Source organism: Dendrobates tinctorius, unplaced genomic scaffold, assembly GCF_039654945.1.
Source record: "Dendrobates tinctorius isolate UK_male_01 unplaced genomic scaffold, ASM3965494v1 ptg000250l, whole genome shotgun sequence".
Classification (NCBI taxonomy): Eukaryota; Metazoa; Chordata; class Amphibia; order Anura; family Dendrobatidae; genus Dendrobates; species Dendrobates tinctorius.
In genome coordinates, this window is record NW_027361917.1 from 16,951,038 (window position 1) to 16,969,695 (window position 18,658).

General features: G+C 43.0%; 1 protein-coding gene across 2 annotated transcripts in view; it reads right to left on the reverse strand.

Annotated features, from left to right (window-relative positions):
- The window catches only part of MRPS5 (mitochondrial ribosomal protein S5), a 122,526-nt gene extending 104,870 nt beyond the window's left edge, over window positions 1-17,656 (reverse strand). The window contains exon 1 of one of the 2 annotated variants that reach the window (XM_073557500.1): window positions 17,502-17,656. In XM_073557500.1, the coding sequence (XP_073413601.1) occupies window positions 17,502-17,547 (46 nt within the window). In that variant the 5' untranslated portion in view covers window positions 17,548-17,656. Of the gene's footprint in view, window positions 1-17,427 lie in introns of both variants that reach the window. The other variant, XM_073557501.1, reaches the window with a different exon arrangement.
- Between the last annotated feature and the right edge of the window lie 1,002 nt (window positions 17,657-18,658).

Below are 18,658 nucleotides of genomic sequence, written 5' to 3' on the forward strand. Positions count from 1 at the left end.
TGCACTGATTGGCAAGGTGAGAAAATTGGCTACTGTTGCCAGAACCCCTAAAGTTGACTCAATTTTGAAGAGACGTGCTGGAAAAGGGGCAATTATTGATCAAGCCACACGATGGGGCAGTACTTAATGATTCAGTGCTTGGTTGAACTGAAAACCTTTCTTGTAGACATGGCTAACCCTCAACTGACGCTAAATGAAAGTCAGTGGAATCAGGTGACTGAGCTGGAAAAATTGCTAGAGCACCCATTTACAGTGACTAAAAAGTTACAAGCAGAGGACTTAACTCCAGGTATTTTCTTAAAGGAGTGGAAGAACCTGATGTTTCGCCTGTCCCAAAGAGGAGGGTTAATTGCAAGTGGCATTGCTACATCAATGAAACGGAGAGAGGAGCTACTATTACAAAATAACATTCTTTTGGCAGCTGTTTATGTAGACCCAATGCATCGGATTCTTCTAGATGATCAACAGCTAAGTAAAGGAAAAGAAGCTCTGTTTGAAATAGCAGTAAGGATGAAAGGGTTGCAGAACAGTCAGGAGGAACAAGAAGAATTTGGTCGTCCTGCCACATCTTCACCCTCATCATCAACTGATGAAGAATTTAATTTTGAAAAATATTTGGATCACAAGGACCGTGCAAAGCGTTCCCGCATAGAAGAAGAGTCATCCCCATCAAGGAACACAGCCAGTACATTTCAGCAGAATTTTTCATGTGCACTAAAAGAAATTGAGAAATTTGACCGTTCATCAAAAATAACAGTGCAGCAAGCGATTCCTCTGTATCCTGACATTGTCAGAGATGTTGCCCGAGTGGTTACTGCTTTGCCACCAACACAAGTTAGTTTAGAGAGGTTGTTCTCTGCTCTCAAAATAATTAGATCAGATTTGAGGGCATCCATGAAGGAGGATCTGACAGAGGCAATACTTTTTCTGAGGACAAGTTTATAGATTTCTTCTTATTAACTGCATAAAAGTGTTTATTGCATATTTACTTACAGTTTATAAAAGTTATTTGCTATATTCTAATTGTATTCTAATAAATGTAGTTTTTGCTCTAAGTGGTCTGATTACTTATATGATGGTGAGAAACTGAATAAGCACGATGTTTAATATTTTACAACAGTAAATTTGTTGTTATGAATTGGCCATTTATGAAGGAGTCGGAGTCGGAGCCTGATAAAATCCAGGAGTCGGATTCGGGGTCGGAGTCGCAACTGTGGCTTACCGACTCCACAGCCCTGCTTTAAATCAGCACAATTTTGGAACAAAAATTTTTTTTTTTTTGTTAGGAAGTTATAAGGGTTAAAAATTGACCAGCGATTTCTCATTTTTGCAACACCATTTTATTTTTACGGACCACATCACATTTGAAGCCACTTTGAGGGGTCTATATGATAGAAAATACCCAAAAGTGACACCATTACAAAAACTGCACCCCTCAAGGTGCTCAAAACCACATTCAAGAAGTTTATTAACCCTTTAGGTGCTTCACAGGAATGTTTTTGAATATTTAACAAAAAAAAAAAAAAAAATGAACATATAACTTTTTTTCACAAAAAAAACACTTCAGGTTCAATTTTTTTTCTTTTACCAAGGGTAACAGGAGAAATTGGACTGCAAAAGTTATTGTGAAATTTGTCCTGAGTAGAGTTGAGCGATACCGTCCGATACTTCAAAGTATCGGATCGGAATGGATCGGCCGATCTTAAAAAAAAGTATCGGTATCGCCGATTCCGATACCGGAAGTCCCATTCAAGTCTATGGAACTTCCGGTATCGGAATAAGAAAAACCCTGTTTTTGCCTTGTACAGCCTCTCTGGGGTCTGTACGGGCCTTTCGGGGGGCTGTGCCGGCCTGCCAGGGGGTCTGTGCAGGCTCCGGTGGTCTGTGCCGGCCTGCCGGGGGGGCTGTGCCGGCCTGCCGGTGGTCTGTGCAGGCTTCGGGGGTCTGTGCAGGCATCGTCCGATGGGACTACAAGTCCCATCGGGCGATGCCTGCTACCATGACAGTGATTGACACATTAGCCAATGATGGGACAGTAGTAGTCCCATCATCCGGCTAATGTGTTGAATGTAAAAAAAAAAAAAAAAAATTACATGCTACATACATACAACATGCATACTACATACATGCTACATTCATACTACATATTACATGCATGCAACATGCATACTACATATATACTACATGCAACATACATACTACATATATACTACATGCATGCAACATGCATACTACATATATACTACATGCATGCTACATACATACTACATGCTACATACATACCACATACATACTACATGCATGCTACATACATACTGCATGCTACATATATGCTACATACATACTACATATATACTACATGCATGCTACATACCACATATATACTACATGCATGCTACATACCACATATATACTACATGCATGCTACATGCTACATACATACCACATACATACTACATGCATGCTACATACATACATAACATATATACTACATGCATGCTACATACATACTACATGCTACATACATACCACATGCATGCTACATACATACTACATGCATGCTACATACTACATATATACTACATGCATGCTACATACATGCTACATACATACCACATACATACTACATGCATGCTACATACATACCACATATATACTACATACATACTACATACAATACATACATAGACATACAGTACATATAACATAGAGTAACATACTTACCAATACTTGTCACATTGTTCCCCGAAGCCATTGTCTTTTACGGAATAAATATTAACATAACAAACCACAAAAATACTCACCCACGATCCGAAGCAGTCCACGAGTGTGTCCCACGACGATCTTGGGTAGAGAACTGCAGCATCAGCTGATGCTGCCGTTCTCTACGGGCTGCAGGAATCCAATGACGGAAGGTAGGTATCCTTCCGCACTGTATTCCTCCGCCACTTAAAAAAAAAAAAAAAGTCCCTAGTCTCACTTTATGCCATTGCTGTGTGGGAATTTTTCTGTGAGAAGGCCATCAATTATTTATCCTGACCATAAAAACACTCACCCGTGAGTTTCGTCAGCAACTACCGGCTGCGGTGTCCGTGACCCAGGCTGAGGCGAGGCATGGGACGACTTCTTTTCCTTGCGTTTTTTCTCTAAAGGCTCATCTTGTCTGGAAGGTCCACTAGATTCCTTCCTGGAGCTGCCACTTTTTCTGGTGCTAATGCTTCTCCTTGTAGCACTGCTCTGTCTACTGCCATGTGGGGATTCCACTAGCTGACCTAATGGGAGCGAAGCTGGGTCATCTAAGGACGACATGACTGCGCACTAGCGCTGTGTCTGTGGCTTCCTTTTAAAGCTTTTGCTATAGCTGCTCCTCTTTCCTTCCTTTTTTTTTTTTTCGTCCACCATTTTTTTTTTTTGCCTACTGCACATGCGCGGGAGTTGTCCCGCGGTCTCTGCCTTCTGCCTGATCCCGGAAGTCCTCCTACCACTTCCGGGTTGCCTCTCCTGGGGAGCGCTCGGTCACCGCCATTAGCGATGCGGCCGGCGATGCCCACCGCACATCTGCGCCCCGCCATCCACGCACGGGGTCCTTCTTACCTTAACCCCTGCCGCAGGTATGACTCCCGGTGGCGCTGCTCAGCCCACCTGCTCGAGCTCTTCTGCCTTTCGGGAGGGGGGGCGCGGCCCAGTATGCCCAAATGGTGTTAGTAATGCGCCTGCCCCCTCAGGGAGGGGGGGGGGGTATCGCTATGTCCCCAGTGAGCCTTGGCACCACTGTCGCCTCCGGCCTCACCTGCATTACACCAGCTCTGGGGGGGGAAATACACCTCTCCGCCCGACGCTGCCTCCAGTCCTGGGGCCCCTGACCAGGAATCCTCTTCTGCGGGTTCCTTTCCAGGAACAGGAAACCAAACTGAGGGAGCGAGGGGGACCGCCCCATTTATCTCTCTGTAGGTTTCCTGTTCCGGGGGCGGATCCCCTCTCTCAGTGGGTGCTGTCGTGGCGAAGAGGAAAAAATCATATTTTTTTCACAAAAATGATCTTGTCACCCCCAATTATTATTTTCCCAAGGGTAACAGGACCCTAAAAGTTATTGTGCAATTTGTCCTGAGTACGCTGATACCCCACATGTGGGGGTAAACCACTATTTGGGCGCATGGCAGAGCTCGGAAGGGAAACAGCGCCATTTGACGTTTTTGGCTGGAATTGAGATCGGACACCATGTCGCGTTTGGAAAACCCCTGATGTACCAAAACAGTGGAAACCCCCCACAAATGACACCATTTTGGAAACTAGACCCCCTAAGGAACTTATCTAGATGTGTGGTGAGCACTTTGAACCCCCCAGTGCTTCACAGGAGTTTATAACGCCCGGGCGTGAAAATAAAAAATTTGTATTTTTTCCACAAACATGATCTTTTAGTCACCAATTTTTTTATTTTCCCAAGGGTACCAGGAGAAATTGGACCCCAAAAGTTGTTGTGCAATTTGTCCTGAGTATGCTGACACCCCATATGTGGGAGAAAACTATTGTATGGACACACGTCGGGGCTCGGAAGGGAAGTAGTGACGTTTTGGAATGCAGACTTTGATGGAATGGTCTGCGGGTGTCATGTGCGTTTGGAGAGCCCCTGATGTACCTAAACTATTGAAACTCCCCACAAGTGACCCTGTTTTGGACACTAGACCCCCCCACGGAACTTATCTAGATGTGTGGTGAGCACTTTGAACCCCAAAGTACTTCACAGAAGTTTATAACGCTCGGAAGTGAAAATAAAAAAAATCATTTTTTTCCACAAAAATGATATTTTTGCCCCCAACTTTTTTTATTTTCCTAAGGGTAACAGGAGAAATTGGACCCCAAAAGTTGTTTTGCAATTTGTCCTGAGTAGGCTGATACCCTACATGTGGGGGTAAAACACTGTTTGGGCGCATGGCAGAGCTTGGAAGGGGAGGAGCACCATTTGACTTTTTCAACGCAGAATTGGCTGGAATTGAGATCAGACGCCATGTTGCATTTGGAGAGCCCCTGATGTGCCCAAACAGTGGAAACCCCCAATTCTAACTCCAACCCGAACCCCAACACACCCCTAACCCTAATCTCAGCCCTAACCCTAGCCCTGGACCTAACCCTAATGGGAAAATGGAAATAAATACATTTACTTTTAAGTTTATTATTTTTCTCTTACTAAGGGGGTGATAAAGGGGGGGTTTGATTTACTATTTATGGCGGGTTTTAATTTTTGGCAGCTGTCATACGCTAAAAGACGCTTTTTATTGTAAAAATAGTTTATGCATCACCACATTTTGAGAGCTATAATTTTTCCGTATTTTGACCCACCGAGTCATGTGAGGTCATATTTTTTGCGGGACGAGTTGACGTTTTTATTGGTACCATTTTCGGGCACGTGACATTTTTTGGTCGCTTTTTACTCCGATTTTTGGGACGCAGTATGAACAAAAACCAGCTTTTCAGGAATTTCTTTTGGGGGGGTGCGTTTACACCGTTCCGCGTGCGGTAAAATTGATAAGGCGGTTTTAGTCTTCGGGTCAGTACGGTTACAGCGATACCTCATTTGTCATTTTTTTTTATGTTTTGTTGGTTTTATGCAATGAAAACTATTTTATATAAAAAATAATTATTTTTGCATCGCTTTATTCTGCGAGCTATAACTTTTTTATTTTTTCGCTGATGATGCTGTTTGGCGGCTCGTTTTTTGCAGGACAAGATGACGTTTTCAGCGGTACCATGGATATTTATATGCGTCTTTTTGATCGCGCATTATTACACTTTTTGTTTGGCGGTATGATAATAAATCATTATTTTTTGCTTCGTTTTTTATTTTTATTTTTTTTAAGGGGTTCGCTAAAGGGGTTAACTAATGAGACAGTTTTATAGGGCGGGTCGTTACGGACGCGGCGATACCTAATATGTGTACTTTTATTGTTTTGTTTTTTTTTATTTCCAAAAAATGGATTTATTGGGGGAATATTTTTTTTTTTTTTCCTAATTTATTTGGCGATTTTTGTTAAATTATTTTAACACTTTAATTTTTTTTTTAACTTTATTACATAGTCCCAGGTGGGACTTCACTGTCCTGTGACAGATCGCTGATCTGTCACATCACAGATCACTGTGACAGATCAGCCATCTGTCACAGGCACTACTGCAGACTTCCTCATACCTGCGCTTTGCAGGCACTGAGGAAGTCAGCTCCCTGCAGGCCCCCGTCGCCATCTTGGATTCGGGGGCCTGTAGGGAGAGACCCCCGCAGCAGCGCTGCACATTGCGCTGCTGATCGCGCTAAACGTACTATCCCGTCCATGGGCATAGGGGCCCGGGTCCCATGGACGGGATAGTACGTCTGATGTCAGAAAGGGGTTAAGGCCCCGTCTCACATAGTGAGATCGCTAGCAAGATCGCTAATGCGTCACTGATTTTTATGACGCAGCAGCGATCTCGCTACATGTGACACGCAGCAGCGACCAGCCCCCCTGCTGGATATCGCTGATCATGCAGGAATGTCCTGGGCCATTTTTTCGTCTGCGGCGTCCTGCTGGCCAACATGCATTGCTGTGTTTGATCGCTGGATCGTTGCTACAGAGATCTGCCTGTTCGGCAGCTTACTAGCGATCATTTAGAGACGCACCAGCGATCCCTACCAGGTCGTATTGTGCGTCGCTAAGTGAAACGGGACCCTTACCAACTCCACAGCCCTGCTCAGAATACAGCGATGCAAAAATAATTTTTTCAGTAAAATAGTTCTACTGTGTAAAAGTGCCAGACCATGAAGAGAAAAAAACAAAAAAAAAAAAAAAAACACAAATTTGGTATCCCTGTAATTGTACTGACCCGAAGAATAAAGCTGCCGTATTAATTTTACCACAGGCGGAACCAGCATAAACAAACTATATAAAATTTGGTATCGCTGTAATCTTACCTGCCCGAAGAATAAAGTCGTCTAATCACTTATACTGCACAAGGAACGGTGTAAAAAATAAAACCAATTGTTCACCAATTCATTTGTCCATTCTGCCTCCTAAAGATCGCAGTAAAGCTAGTTTCACATTTATCCTGCACTGAGCGCTTACACTGGGGTTTACATGTAAATCTCTGAAATACTTGATTCAGACGGAACCTCCGGCAGAAGATTCCCTATAATGAAGCAGACAGGGACATTGGACACGGTCTGACCTGGGATCTGGCGGTGTCCATCATTTAAAGCGTGCACAAAAGCGTGGTCTGCCAGTTTTGTGCACTGATGAAAGGGAGACCACTGAACAGAGGCAAAAATGAGTACAGTGTAACTCTGCTGCCTCATTATAGCGAATGGATCTCTTGGGGGTTTCTTCTGAATGAAGTCATTGGTAGCTTTAGATGGAAGCCCAGATGTAAGTGCTCTGTGTAAAGCACAGGATAAATGTGATCCCAAATGTTATGCAAAATGTTGCCAATAAAAGCTTCAAACACAACAAAAAAAAAAAAGCCAACCCCAGTCATCTGAACTGAAATTAACGGAAATATAGAGATCTTCCACATTACTGTAAGTACAAAGTCTCTGGAAAAGCACTATGGCTACTCACCCCACAAAAGAAATACAGGGAAATCTGCTCTCCCAAATCCAAATGCCCCTCCCTTCTGAGCCCTAGGTCTGTAGAAATGAGATCCCGCCCGATTTATGGGTCCATGCCTCCAGAAGGACAAGCTGGGCATTACAATGTATGGGCACTACAATAGCAGATTTTCAATTTTCCACTGCTAATTGTTTGTGAAAAGACCCATGAAGTAAAATCCTCACATCTGTAGATAAATTCCCAAAGGGGTATAATCTTCAAAATGGGGTCACTTGAGGGGGGAGTATTCTCCTATTTCAGTACTTAGGGGCTCTTTACATGGAGTCTGCAAACTATTCTAGGAAAATCTGCGCTCCAGGAGGCAAGTAGCGCTCCGTCGCTCCCAGGTCTCACCATGTGGCCAAGTAGTACTAAAAAGTGACATATGGGGTATTTCTACATTCAGCAGAAATTATGGGACACATTTTGGTGTCGTTTTGACCCATTTCCCTGTTTGAAAATGTAAAATACTGGGCTAAGACAATATTTTGGTGGAGGCACATGTGATATCAATATGCTCACTGCACCCCTTAGATGAATTCATTAGAAGGAGTAGTTTGTAAAATGACACCACTTAGGGGGCCCTGATTATGTGACATGGCACCCTCAGCCCATTCCAGCAAAATCTCAACTCCCATATGGCGCCTCTTTCCTTCTGAGCTTTGCACTGTGCCTCAAAAATAGTTTTCAACCACATATGGGGCATCATTGTACTCAGGAGAAATTGCACAACAAATTATAATGGTCCATTTTCTCCTGTTACTCTTATGAAAATGAGAAATTGTGGACAAAAAAAAAAAAAAAAACATTTTTGCGGGAAATATTTTCATTTTCACAGTTCATTGTAAAATTCTGTAAAGCATCTTTGGGTTCAAGGTGCCCTCTAGATGTTTATCTAGATAAATTCCTTGAGGGGTCTAGTTTCCATAATGGGGTGGCTCGTGGAGGGGGAGAGGGGGCAGTTCCACTGTTTAGGCACAAAAGAGGCTTTCCAAGCATAACATGGCGTCTGCTAACAATTCCAGACAATTTTGTATTCAAAAAGCCAAACGGCGCCCTTTCCCTTCTGCGCGCTGCCATGTGCCAACAGTTGTTTTCCAACACATATGGGATATCGATATACTCAGAAAAAAATTGCACAACAAATTTTGAGGTCCATTTTCTCCGGTTACCCTTTTGGGTATTTCCTGTCATATAGGCCCCTCAAAGTCACTTCAAATGTGATGTGGTCCCCCAAAAAAATGGTTTTGTACATTTTTTTATTGGAAAAGTGAGAAATTGCAGGTCAACTTTTAACCCTATTTTTTCCTAACAAAAAAAAAAAAAAAAGTTTAAAAAAAAAAAAATGATGCAAATGTAAAGTAGAGATGTGGGAAATGTCATTTATTAATTTTGTGCGACATCTCTCTCTGGTTTAAGGGTATAAGAATTTAAGTTTGAAAATTGGGAAATTGTCACCAAGATTCTGTGTTTTTTCCCTCACAAATAAACGCAAGTCATTGAAGAAATTTTACCACTACCATGAAGCACAATATGTCACGAAAAAACAATCCCAGAGTCAGTGGGATACGTTGACGCATTCCAGAGTTACTACTGCATAAAGGGACAATGGTCAGAATTGTAAAATTTGTCCTGGTCAGGAAGGTAAAAACAGACTCGGGGATAAATTGTAGCACACTTTTTTTTTTTTTTAACGGAATTTCACGAAACTTTTTGGGACCTAAATCTTGGAAAACTCCCAAAAGCGATAGCATTTGAAAATCAGCACCCCTTAACATATTGGAAACTGCTGGCGGGGAGTTCATTAACCCTTCAGGTGCTTCACAGGATTTCATGCAAAGTGGCATAACAGGAAATAAAAATTTTTTTACCACCTAAAATGTTTCTAACTTCTGAACAGACCGCTATAACCGGCAAACTCCAACGCTGTTATTTGGCCGTGAATTGGCATGGAAAACATCAGGACCACACAATCCTGATCTCAGGGTGCCGATGAGATTAAAGAGGGAGCCCCCGCCCCCCAGTTCTCAACCATCTAGATGCTATGGTCAGTGCCAATACCGACCGTGGCAGATACAGCAGGGTGTCAGCTATAGTGTACATGACAGCTGCTGCATTTTCACCTGTCTGGGGAATGCTATTCACTTACATCTCAGGTCAGTTTTAAATTGGATTGGTGGTCGCTAAGGGGTTAACCTAGAAAATCCCTTAAAGAAACGTCTGACATCGCAATTACAGTTTCTCAGTATAAGGCTGGAGTCACAAAAAAAAAAACAAAAAAAAAAAAACGGTCCCATTTTAACGGTCCAAAATCGCACAAAGGTATCTTAACCAGTGATGCGTTTTTGATGCGATTTATCTTCATTGATGCGATTTTAATCGCATGTAAGCATCCTTTTGACATCCGTCTGGCGAAATCAAAGGAAAGGAAAATGGACATATAATGGAGCCTAATGACAGGTTTCCCCACACAAACTAATTAATAGATATAGACACATTAAATATATATATATATATATTATACATGTTATAGAGACACATTAATATATATATTTCCAGTTCATACAGTTCTTAATTGCAGAATAGCCGCTGACACATTAGCCGACTTTTGTATAACATTCTCCTGCCCAACATGAAATGACACATGGTTTACATATAGTTAAACCATTTCATTTCATGTTTTTTATTTTATGTCTCTCACTATTAATTATATGAGGGCTTGTGGGTTAAATTTTGGGCTTGTAGGGGTTCATTTAAGGGGTTAATTCGTTGTATTAAATTGCGGAGACTCCCGCTGACGTCACTGAGGCTGCAGGGAGAATGTTATACAAAAGCCGGCTAATGTGCCAGCGGCTATTCTGCAATTAAGAACTGTATGAACTAGAAATATATATATATTAATGTGTCTCTATAACATGTATAAAATATATATCTATATAAATATATATATATATATATATATATTTATTTAATGTGTCTATATCTATTAATTCGTTGCTTTATTTAACTGGACACTGATTTTACTGTCTTTAGGAAAAAAAATGCCGGCTTTTGGTGCGATTTTTATCGCAACTCACACATCGGGTCCGTTTTTACTCTCATTTTTTCTCGCCCCCATAGACATGCATTGTCGAATCCGATCCAAAAATCGGTGACAATCGCAGCATGTTGCGATTGTCTCGGTCAGAGGATCGGATGCGAGAAAAAAAAAAAAAACCCGATGGGAGCTGCCCCATAGAATAACATGGGTTCGAATGCAATGCGATTTTTTATCGCATTGCATTCGTCCGTTTTATTCGCCAGTGTGACCCCGGCCTAACCGTATTGTTGGCGCTGCTTCCCACTAGATTGTCACCCATGGCTTGGTTCCCGGCCACTTTCCCAACTCATTCATACACTGTCTACCAAGTACTTTATTCATTCCCTGGAAGCCCAGGAAAAAAACCTGCCAGCCATTTTGGACCATTGATTTCAGTCATTATTGCTGTATCCTAGGCGTATTAGTGGCAGTGGTATCCTGACTCATAATTCACATTCAGCAAAGTGTCATTTATTGGTTTACCGACATGGTACAAATCGCCCGTCACTTGGCATTACAGTGAGCACTAATCTGATAACTCAGCCTTCATCCATAACCCCTGCCCCCGGCTCACAATGATAAATTACTGCATCCCTTTAAACCCAAAAGGAACTTCTTCTAACGTTCCCGGTAGGCAGCTGCTGTCTCTTATTGTGCTTTTAAACTGCAAACTCAAACACTTTCTGCAGCCTCATGAATACAGAACAGGGATCTGCCACCTTTTTAGTAATGCTTCCAAGTACTTCTGCTGGAGTGGCGATTCCAAAGACATGTCCGGTTCACAAGGTCGGCGAGCGGAACATAAAAATGAGGTAGCGCAAGCATTAAATAGGTGATCAGGTCTCTTTCCCCCAGTATAGCAAATTCAGGCGCACAGAAACAAAGATAAAAGCAAGTTCAGCCGTGACCTCTAAATAGGACACCAATTGTAAGTGTACGAAAAACGCCACCGCTCATAACTACTGCGTTTTCTCTTTTTAAATCATAACGACAACCCAAAACATCCAAATAACCCTGTTCAAAAGTTCACATACCCCATTTCTTAATACCGTGCCTTGCCCCCTCTAACATCAATGACAGCTTGAAGTCTTTTGTGGTAGTTGTGGATGAGTTTCTTTATTTTCTCAGACGGTAAAGTTGCCCACTCTTCTTGGCAAAAAGCCTCCAGTTCCTGTAAAATTCCTGGGCTGTCTAGCATGAACTGCCCGCTTGAGATCTCCCAAGAGTGGCTCAATGATATTGAGGTCTGGAGACAGATGGGCACTCCAGAACCTTCACTTTGTTCTGCTGTAGCCAATGACAGGTCAACTTGGCCTTGTGTTTTTGGTTGTCATGTTGGAAAGTCCAAGTATGTCCCATGTGCAGCTTCCGGGCTGATGATTGCAAATTTGCCTCCAGTATTTGCTGAGAACGTGCTGCATTCATCTTTCCTTCAACTTTGGCCAAGTTTCCTGTTCCTTTGTAGCTCACACATCCCCAAAATGTCAGCGATCCACCTCCATGCTTTACAGTAGGAATGGGGTTCATTTCATCATAGGCCTTGTTGATCTCTCTCCAAATGTAACGTTTATGGCTGTGGCCAAAAAGTTCAATTTTGGTCTCATCACTGCAAATCACCTTGTTCCAAAAGTTTTGAGGCTTGTCTCTGTGCTGTTTTACATATTGTAGGCAAGATACTTTGTGGCATTTGCGCAGTAATGGCTTTTTTCCGGAGACTCGATGATGCAGCGCATTTTTCTTCAAATGCCTCCTTATCGTGCATCTTGAAACAGCCACACTGCTAGTTTTCAGAAAGTCCAGTATTTCAGCTGATGTTATTTGTGGGGTTTTCTTTGCATCCCGACAGTTTTCCTGGCACATCAAAATGAGGAAATGGTTGCACTCAATTGCATTAAGGCATGTCAATATGAAATATATGAAGTGTGAATAGCATAATGGCTTTTGAAATTTAGAAAAAACACTAGGCAGTTAGAATAGGGACCCATTGGTTTATGAGATTACCTTGATGTTGGTGAATGGGCTCACATCTTTTGGTCAAATTTTGTGCTAAGTATCTCATATGTTTTTTCTAAATTTCAAAAGCCATTATGCTATTCACACTTCATATATTTCATATTGACATGCCTTAATGCAATCATTTCCTCATTTTGATATGCAAGCTGTTTTTTTAGTATGCACCTATTCAGACTAGTTCTAGATGTGCCGTCAGTTTTTCTGTCAGTTTTCCTGGCAGTTGCGGACAAAATTTTTGTTGGTCTACCTGACCGTGGTTTTGTTTTTACAGAGCCCATGATTTTCCATTTGTTAGTCACAGTATGAACGCTGCTGACTGGCATTATCAATTCCTTGGATATCTTTTTGTATCCTTTTCCTGTTTTATACAGTTTAACTACCTTTTCCTGTAGATCCATTGACAATTGTTTTGCTTTTCCCATGACTCAAAACTTAGAAACGTTAGTGGCTGGATGAAGGATGCAAGAGTCTGTCTGGATCCCAGAAACTCACTCAGCTTTTATGCACACACACACTGATTATAAGCAAACAGGTCACAGGTGAGATGTTACCTTTAGCAGCCATTCAAACCCATTTGTGTCAACTTCTGTGCATGTTTTCAGGCCAAAATCACCAGGGTATGTAAACTTTTGATCAGGGTCATTTGGATGTTTTGGGCTGTCATAATTTAAAAAAGAAAAACACAGTAGTTTGACAATAAATGGCTTCACCCAATCACTAACCATGAGTGGAGAAAAAGTTTTGGTGTTATCAATCATATTCTCTGAAAAAAAAAAAAAAAGACCAAAGAAAGTAAAAATTCTGCCAGGGTATGAAAACTTTTGAGCACAACTGTACTTCACATGTATGTACAGGGGGTTTCATGTTGATTAATTCTATACCTTGGTTGTAGAAGTCCATTTTGCAGTGTGAGAGATCCAGCAATGAAATGATATGCAAATGAGCTACAAGTGGTTTTGGGTGGGACATTGCACTTGTAGTTCGCCATTCCTACTTCCCTGTTCTCTGCTTGCCTTCTGTTTTTGACCTGCTTTGCTTCTCTCACCAGCGCTGTCAGTGCTGGGGGCGGTGCTGCCACAGTAAGGTCTTCATGACGTCGCTAGACCCAGTTTATTGTTCTGCAAACCCGATGGCGAAGGGGTTGCATATTTTAACACTACAATGCCACCGTGAACATTACCGAATCCGCAGATATTGGCGGGATTGTCCATTCATTTAATATGCATTATATATTATAATTAAGCAGACAACAAGGTGGGGGGCATCGAAGAACAATTTTGCACAGGGCACCGTTCAGCCTAAGGCCGGCACTGGCTGCGTCTGTAACCTTACGGTGGGACGTCTTTAAAGATTAAAAAAAAAAAAAATTACGAAAAAAAAAAAATCACACCTTTCTTGAGGGTAAAAAGCATTTAATATGATATGCACCCTTGACGTGGCCAAGAGATCTGGGGCGCCCTTCAGCCCCTTCAGTTAACATGGGCTGCTGCTTACCTCTGTGTTGATTGCTAGCGCTCGTATGTCCAGAGTGATCGCTGCTTGAAATTAATGCTCTGGCATGCGCAAACACCACATAAGGCCTCCTTCACACGTCAGTAGGTAGGTGTGGTGACAGTTTTCACACATGCCGGAGACACTTACACATGTAGACCCATTCAAGTGAATGGCTCTGTGCACACATCAGCGAGTTTCCACAGACCGTGTGTCTGTGGGCAAGACCCTCTGATATGTCTGTGTTTTTAACCGGCAGCACGGTCCACAAAACGTCCCGCACACGGGTGACGTCATGAAGGTAACCGCAGGTCATCGGTCGGCTCAGTGAACCGAGCCTTGGAACAGCTGGCAGTGACCTCTATGATATTACAGCTCCTCACTGAAGCTGCGTCCCAAGCTCAGCATCTCCTGGATTCATGGACGAGCGGTCCCATCATGCCACTGCTCAGGCATGTAGTCCAGATGTAGCAGAGCTGGTCTTCTTCGTGGGACAAATTTATTGTTGGACAGGTGAGGAATATGGCGTTTCATTAATTTAATATTTACAGTAATAAATGGGAAAAAGAGGATGAAGTGTTAATTTCAAATAAAGGAGTGTGTGTCATTCTTTCAATGAAAGAACTTCATTGTGGCAGTGCATTTTTTACAATACGACTTTGGGGTTAGTAATGAAGGGTGGGGGGTCTTATATACGCCTCTCCATTACTATCCCCTGGGCTCAATGTCAGTGACATTAAAACAGTTGACATCAAGCTCAACCCGATTACCCCACTTGCCACCGCACCAGGACAAATGGGAAGAGCGAGCCTAAACGCCAGTTTTGGCACATATTATGGATGCGCCATTTCTGGGGCAGCTGAGAGCTGATGTTTTTAGCCTGGGACAGGGCCAATATTCTCATACTATTAATTTCAGCCCACAGCTGTCTGTTTAGCCTTTGCAAACAGCTTGTGAGCTGTTCTTAATCGTCTGGAAACCTTTTGGGATATTGGTCCCATTCCCAGATAATTAACATCAGCTCCCAGAACCCGGATACCTGGATCGCTCCGGCTGATCAACTGTTCGGCTCCGTAGCTGCATGTGTAGCGGCTGTGACAGGTACGACACATGCATGGAGAGCCCAACACACATGTTGTCCATGCATGTTCTGTTCACAGCCGCGACACATGTAGCTGTGGAGCCAGACACTTGATCAGCCGGAGAGATCCAGGTATCTGGTTTCCCGATGCAGCTTACTCGGTCATCGCTATAGCATGCCGAATAAGCCCTGACCAGATCAAATTAGCTCATCTCTAATCAAGAGGACAAAAAACTTTGATGGGAGGAGGAGTGCTTCTTGAAATAATGACTGTGGAGTGAGATACTCATTAAAATCTGCATCATTTCCACAACAAAAACCTGCAAAACTTAGTGTGATTTTGTTGTGGAAATTCAGATGCAGAAATCTTACCCGGATATCTACAGGGTAATCAAGACTCGTCCAGTGCCGCTGGCCTCTCACAGCGCCACTACAGGTAATGGTCATGTACCACGCATGAGAGGGAGCTGTTAACCGCCAGGCTCTTATTCACGATACCCGCAATCTGGACAGCCTGACTAGTGACTGACTCCTCATAATATTAAAGGGGTAGTTCCGAAATACAAATTAATTTTCATCTTAAATCCTTATCTATTTAATGCCATAATCTAAAACTATTTTCTAATATAATTGCATTAACAATTCCCTATCTTTCCCTAACTACACTCTCAAACTACTTTTCCTTTTCGTTCCCTACTTCCTTTCTGATTATGCTATGTTTGAGAATGCCAGTGCTTGCTGGGATACTCAAATGACACGTCATCATGGGGCAGAGTACGTAGCCACTGATTTGCAGGGGCGGCGGTGGTCTCTGCATGCTGGGTATTATGACAACCCGTAGTGACAGTGCAATCTGCAGACAGTTCGTTACTATTGATCTGAGCCGGCAAGGGAGCGCACTGTTACTATGCACAGCGCCAGAGCAGGGACTAGCCCGGCCACTAAATCGAAAGTCAGGGATGATGCTTCATTTCACGAAAGTTTGACGTTTCAGCAAGAAGCATCATCAAAAAGGTAGAAAAAAAAAAAAAGAAAAGCAGTTAATGTATAGTGTAGTTAGAGAAGGCTAGATCATTTTTAATGCAATTATATTAAATATCTTAGATTATGGCATTAAATAGATAAGGATTTAGGATGAAAATTAAAGGGGTTCTCCACTACTAGGGCAAGCCCCTTCTTAAACTAAATGTTCGGCGCTGATAAAATAACGAAGCCTATACTCCGCTCCCGAAGTGTCAGCACTCGCTCTCCCCGGGGCTGTGATGCAGGGTTGTGACACCGGCGCCATGTATCTGCACCACCAGATACAATCGCTACTAGCCACATGGTAAAGGGCCACGCAGCGACTCTGGACACGACACACGTGGCACGGTCAAAGATCGCTGTATGGCGCTGCTACATGGAAGAGTGGACGTGGTCACATAGCGACCCATAAGTTACCGAGTCATAATTCACAACCATTCAGCTTTTTTTGTGACTTTCCGTGCGGTACCGTGCAATCTGCCTTGCACCACAGTATTTGACAAGAGTTGCCCCAGTGCAAATCTGCTATCTAAGGCCCCTTTCACATATCAGATTTTTGGCGTCAATCACAATCCGTCGGGCTCGACGGACCGGTTGCAGATTGGGAAAAACTGATGCGACGGATCCAACTGCCCTACCTGGTAATTGGAGCATGCTCAGTTTAAAAAAAGCGGAATCAGTCGCTGGATTCCGTCATTTGACGGACAGCGATGGGTCCAGGGCCCATAGGCTTCCATCCTAGCAAATCATGGACGGCGCTGGATCCGTCGCCGTCTGACTTTTCGACTGAGACAAAACACGTTACTTTTTCGACGGATCCGGTGAACGCCAGATGAAACGTGAGCCCATCCCATCGCAATCTGTTGCTAATACAAGTCTATGAGAAAAAAACAGATCCGGCGGCATCCTTTGCCGAATCCGTGTTTTTCAAAAATTGCCGGATTGCGACTGTTGTCAAAAAACTGATATGTGAAAGAGGCCTGGCTCTGTACTGGAAATCTGCTTGGAACGAGCAGTGACAGCCGGCTCTGTACTGGAGAGTAAGCAGGAAATCACGAGACTTTCATAGAAAAACATAGGTACAAAACCGATTTAGCCATAAAACTGGTTTCTCAGGGTAAAAAAACAACCTAATAGCAGCTTTCTCCTCCACTACACAGATCACGTCAGGCACCGGTGAAGAGCAGACGGGTTATCATCTCACCTCTGCACACAGAGCGGAGGACACTGCACCATCTGTACGCCGCCATCTCTGCCCAGGGCTGCCGTCACCGCTGCCTTTATAATCATCTGAAAATAATCTCCGTTTCTCATTTAACAAACGCTGATGAAAATAAAAAATCCTTCACGTAAGACATCTATATTAATCTCGGCAACGAAACGAATGGTTAAAAGGAATAAAATGACGATAAATAGCAATTTTTAGTCAGGCAATGTTATGGACACCTTGCAGCGGGGTCCTTCTTCTGTCAGGCCCCGCTGAACTTGATAGCGCGATTCGAGCATGGAACGAGTGTGTTGTGAGGCGCAGGTATCACGTGATCTAAACCGGAAGGCAAGTCGAACGGCGCCATTTTTAAAGAGGGCAAATTTTACAGAGCAAGATGATTAGTGATGGAACATCGCACGGAATGGCTGTGGTGTTTCTCCAGAAATAGAAACTAGCGTGGCTCCCTGCTGGTATCACTGTAGCTCTGCCTCTCTGTGCACGTGTCTCTGGCTTCATATGTGGTCATACAAGTGAAGAGAGTGAGAGTAGAAAGATGAGAATAATCTTTGCGGAGTTGGTGTTTATCCTACATAGCACAATGTGTATCAGAAGAAGCATAAAGAACAATCCTGTGTGTCTCCTGGGATTCTCAGGTGCTTTCATGCAACTTCTGCCATTTTTGCCTTTTTTTCTAACAACAATCATTGTCCCTGGTGTTGGCGCCAAGTCTGTAAGAAGATGGGAGGCACAAGAAGGGCATTTTGGGTCGTGTTTTTTGGTCTGTTTTCTTGTTTTTTTTTGTTTTGGTTGTGGCAAATTGTTCATGAGTTTTCCCATAGGCCCTTGGATATATATATATATATATACTAGCTGAAGAGCCCGGCGCTGCCCGGGCATAGTAACTAACTACAGTTAGTTATAGAAAATTATAATTATCCTCCATCCCATAGTCCAGTGCCAATGTACCCATCATACATATCCACGATCCCATAGGCCCGTGCCCATATACCCATCATACATATCCTCCATCCCATAGTTGAGTGCCCATATACCCATCACACATCCTCCATCCAATAGTCCCATGCCCATATACCCATCACACATCCTCCATCCCATAGTCCCATGCCCATATACCCATCATACATATCCTC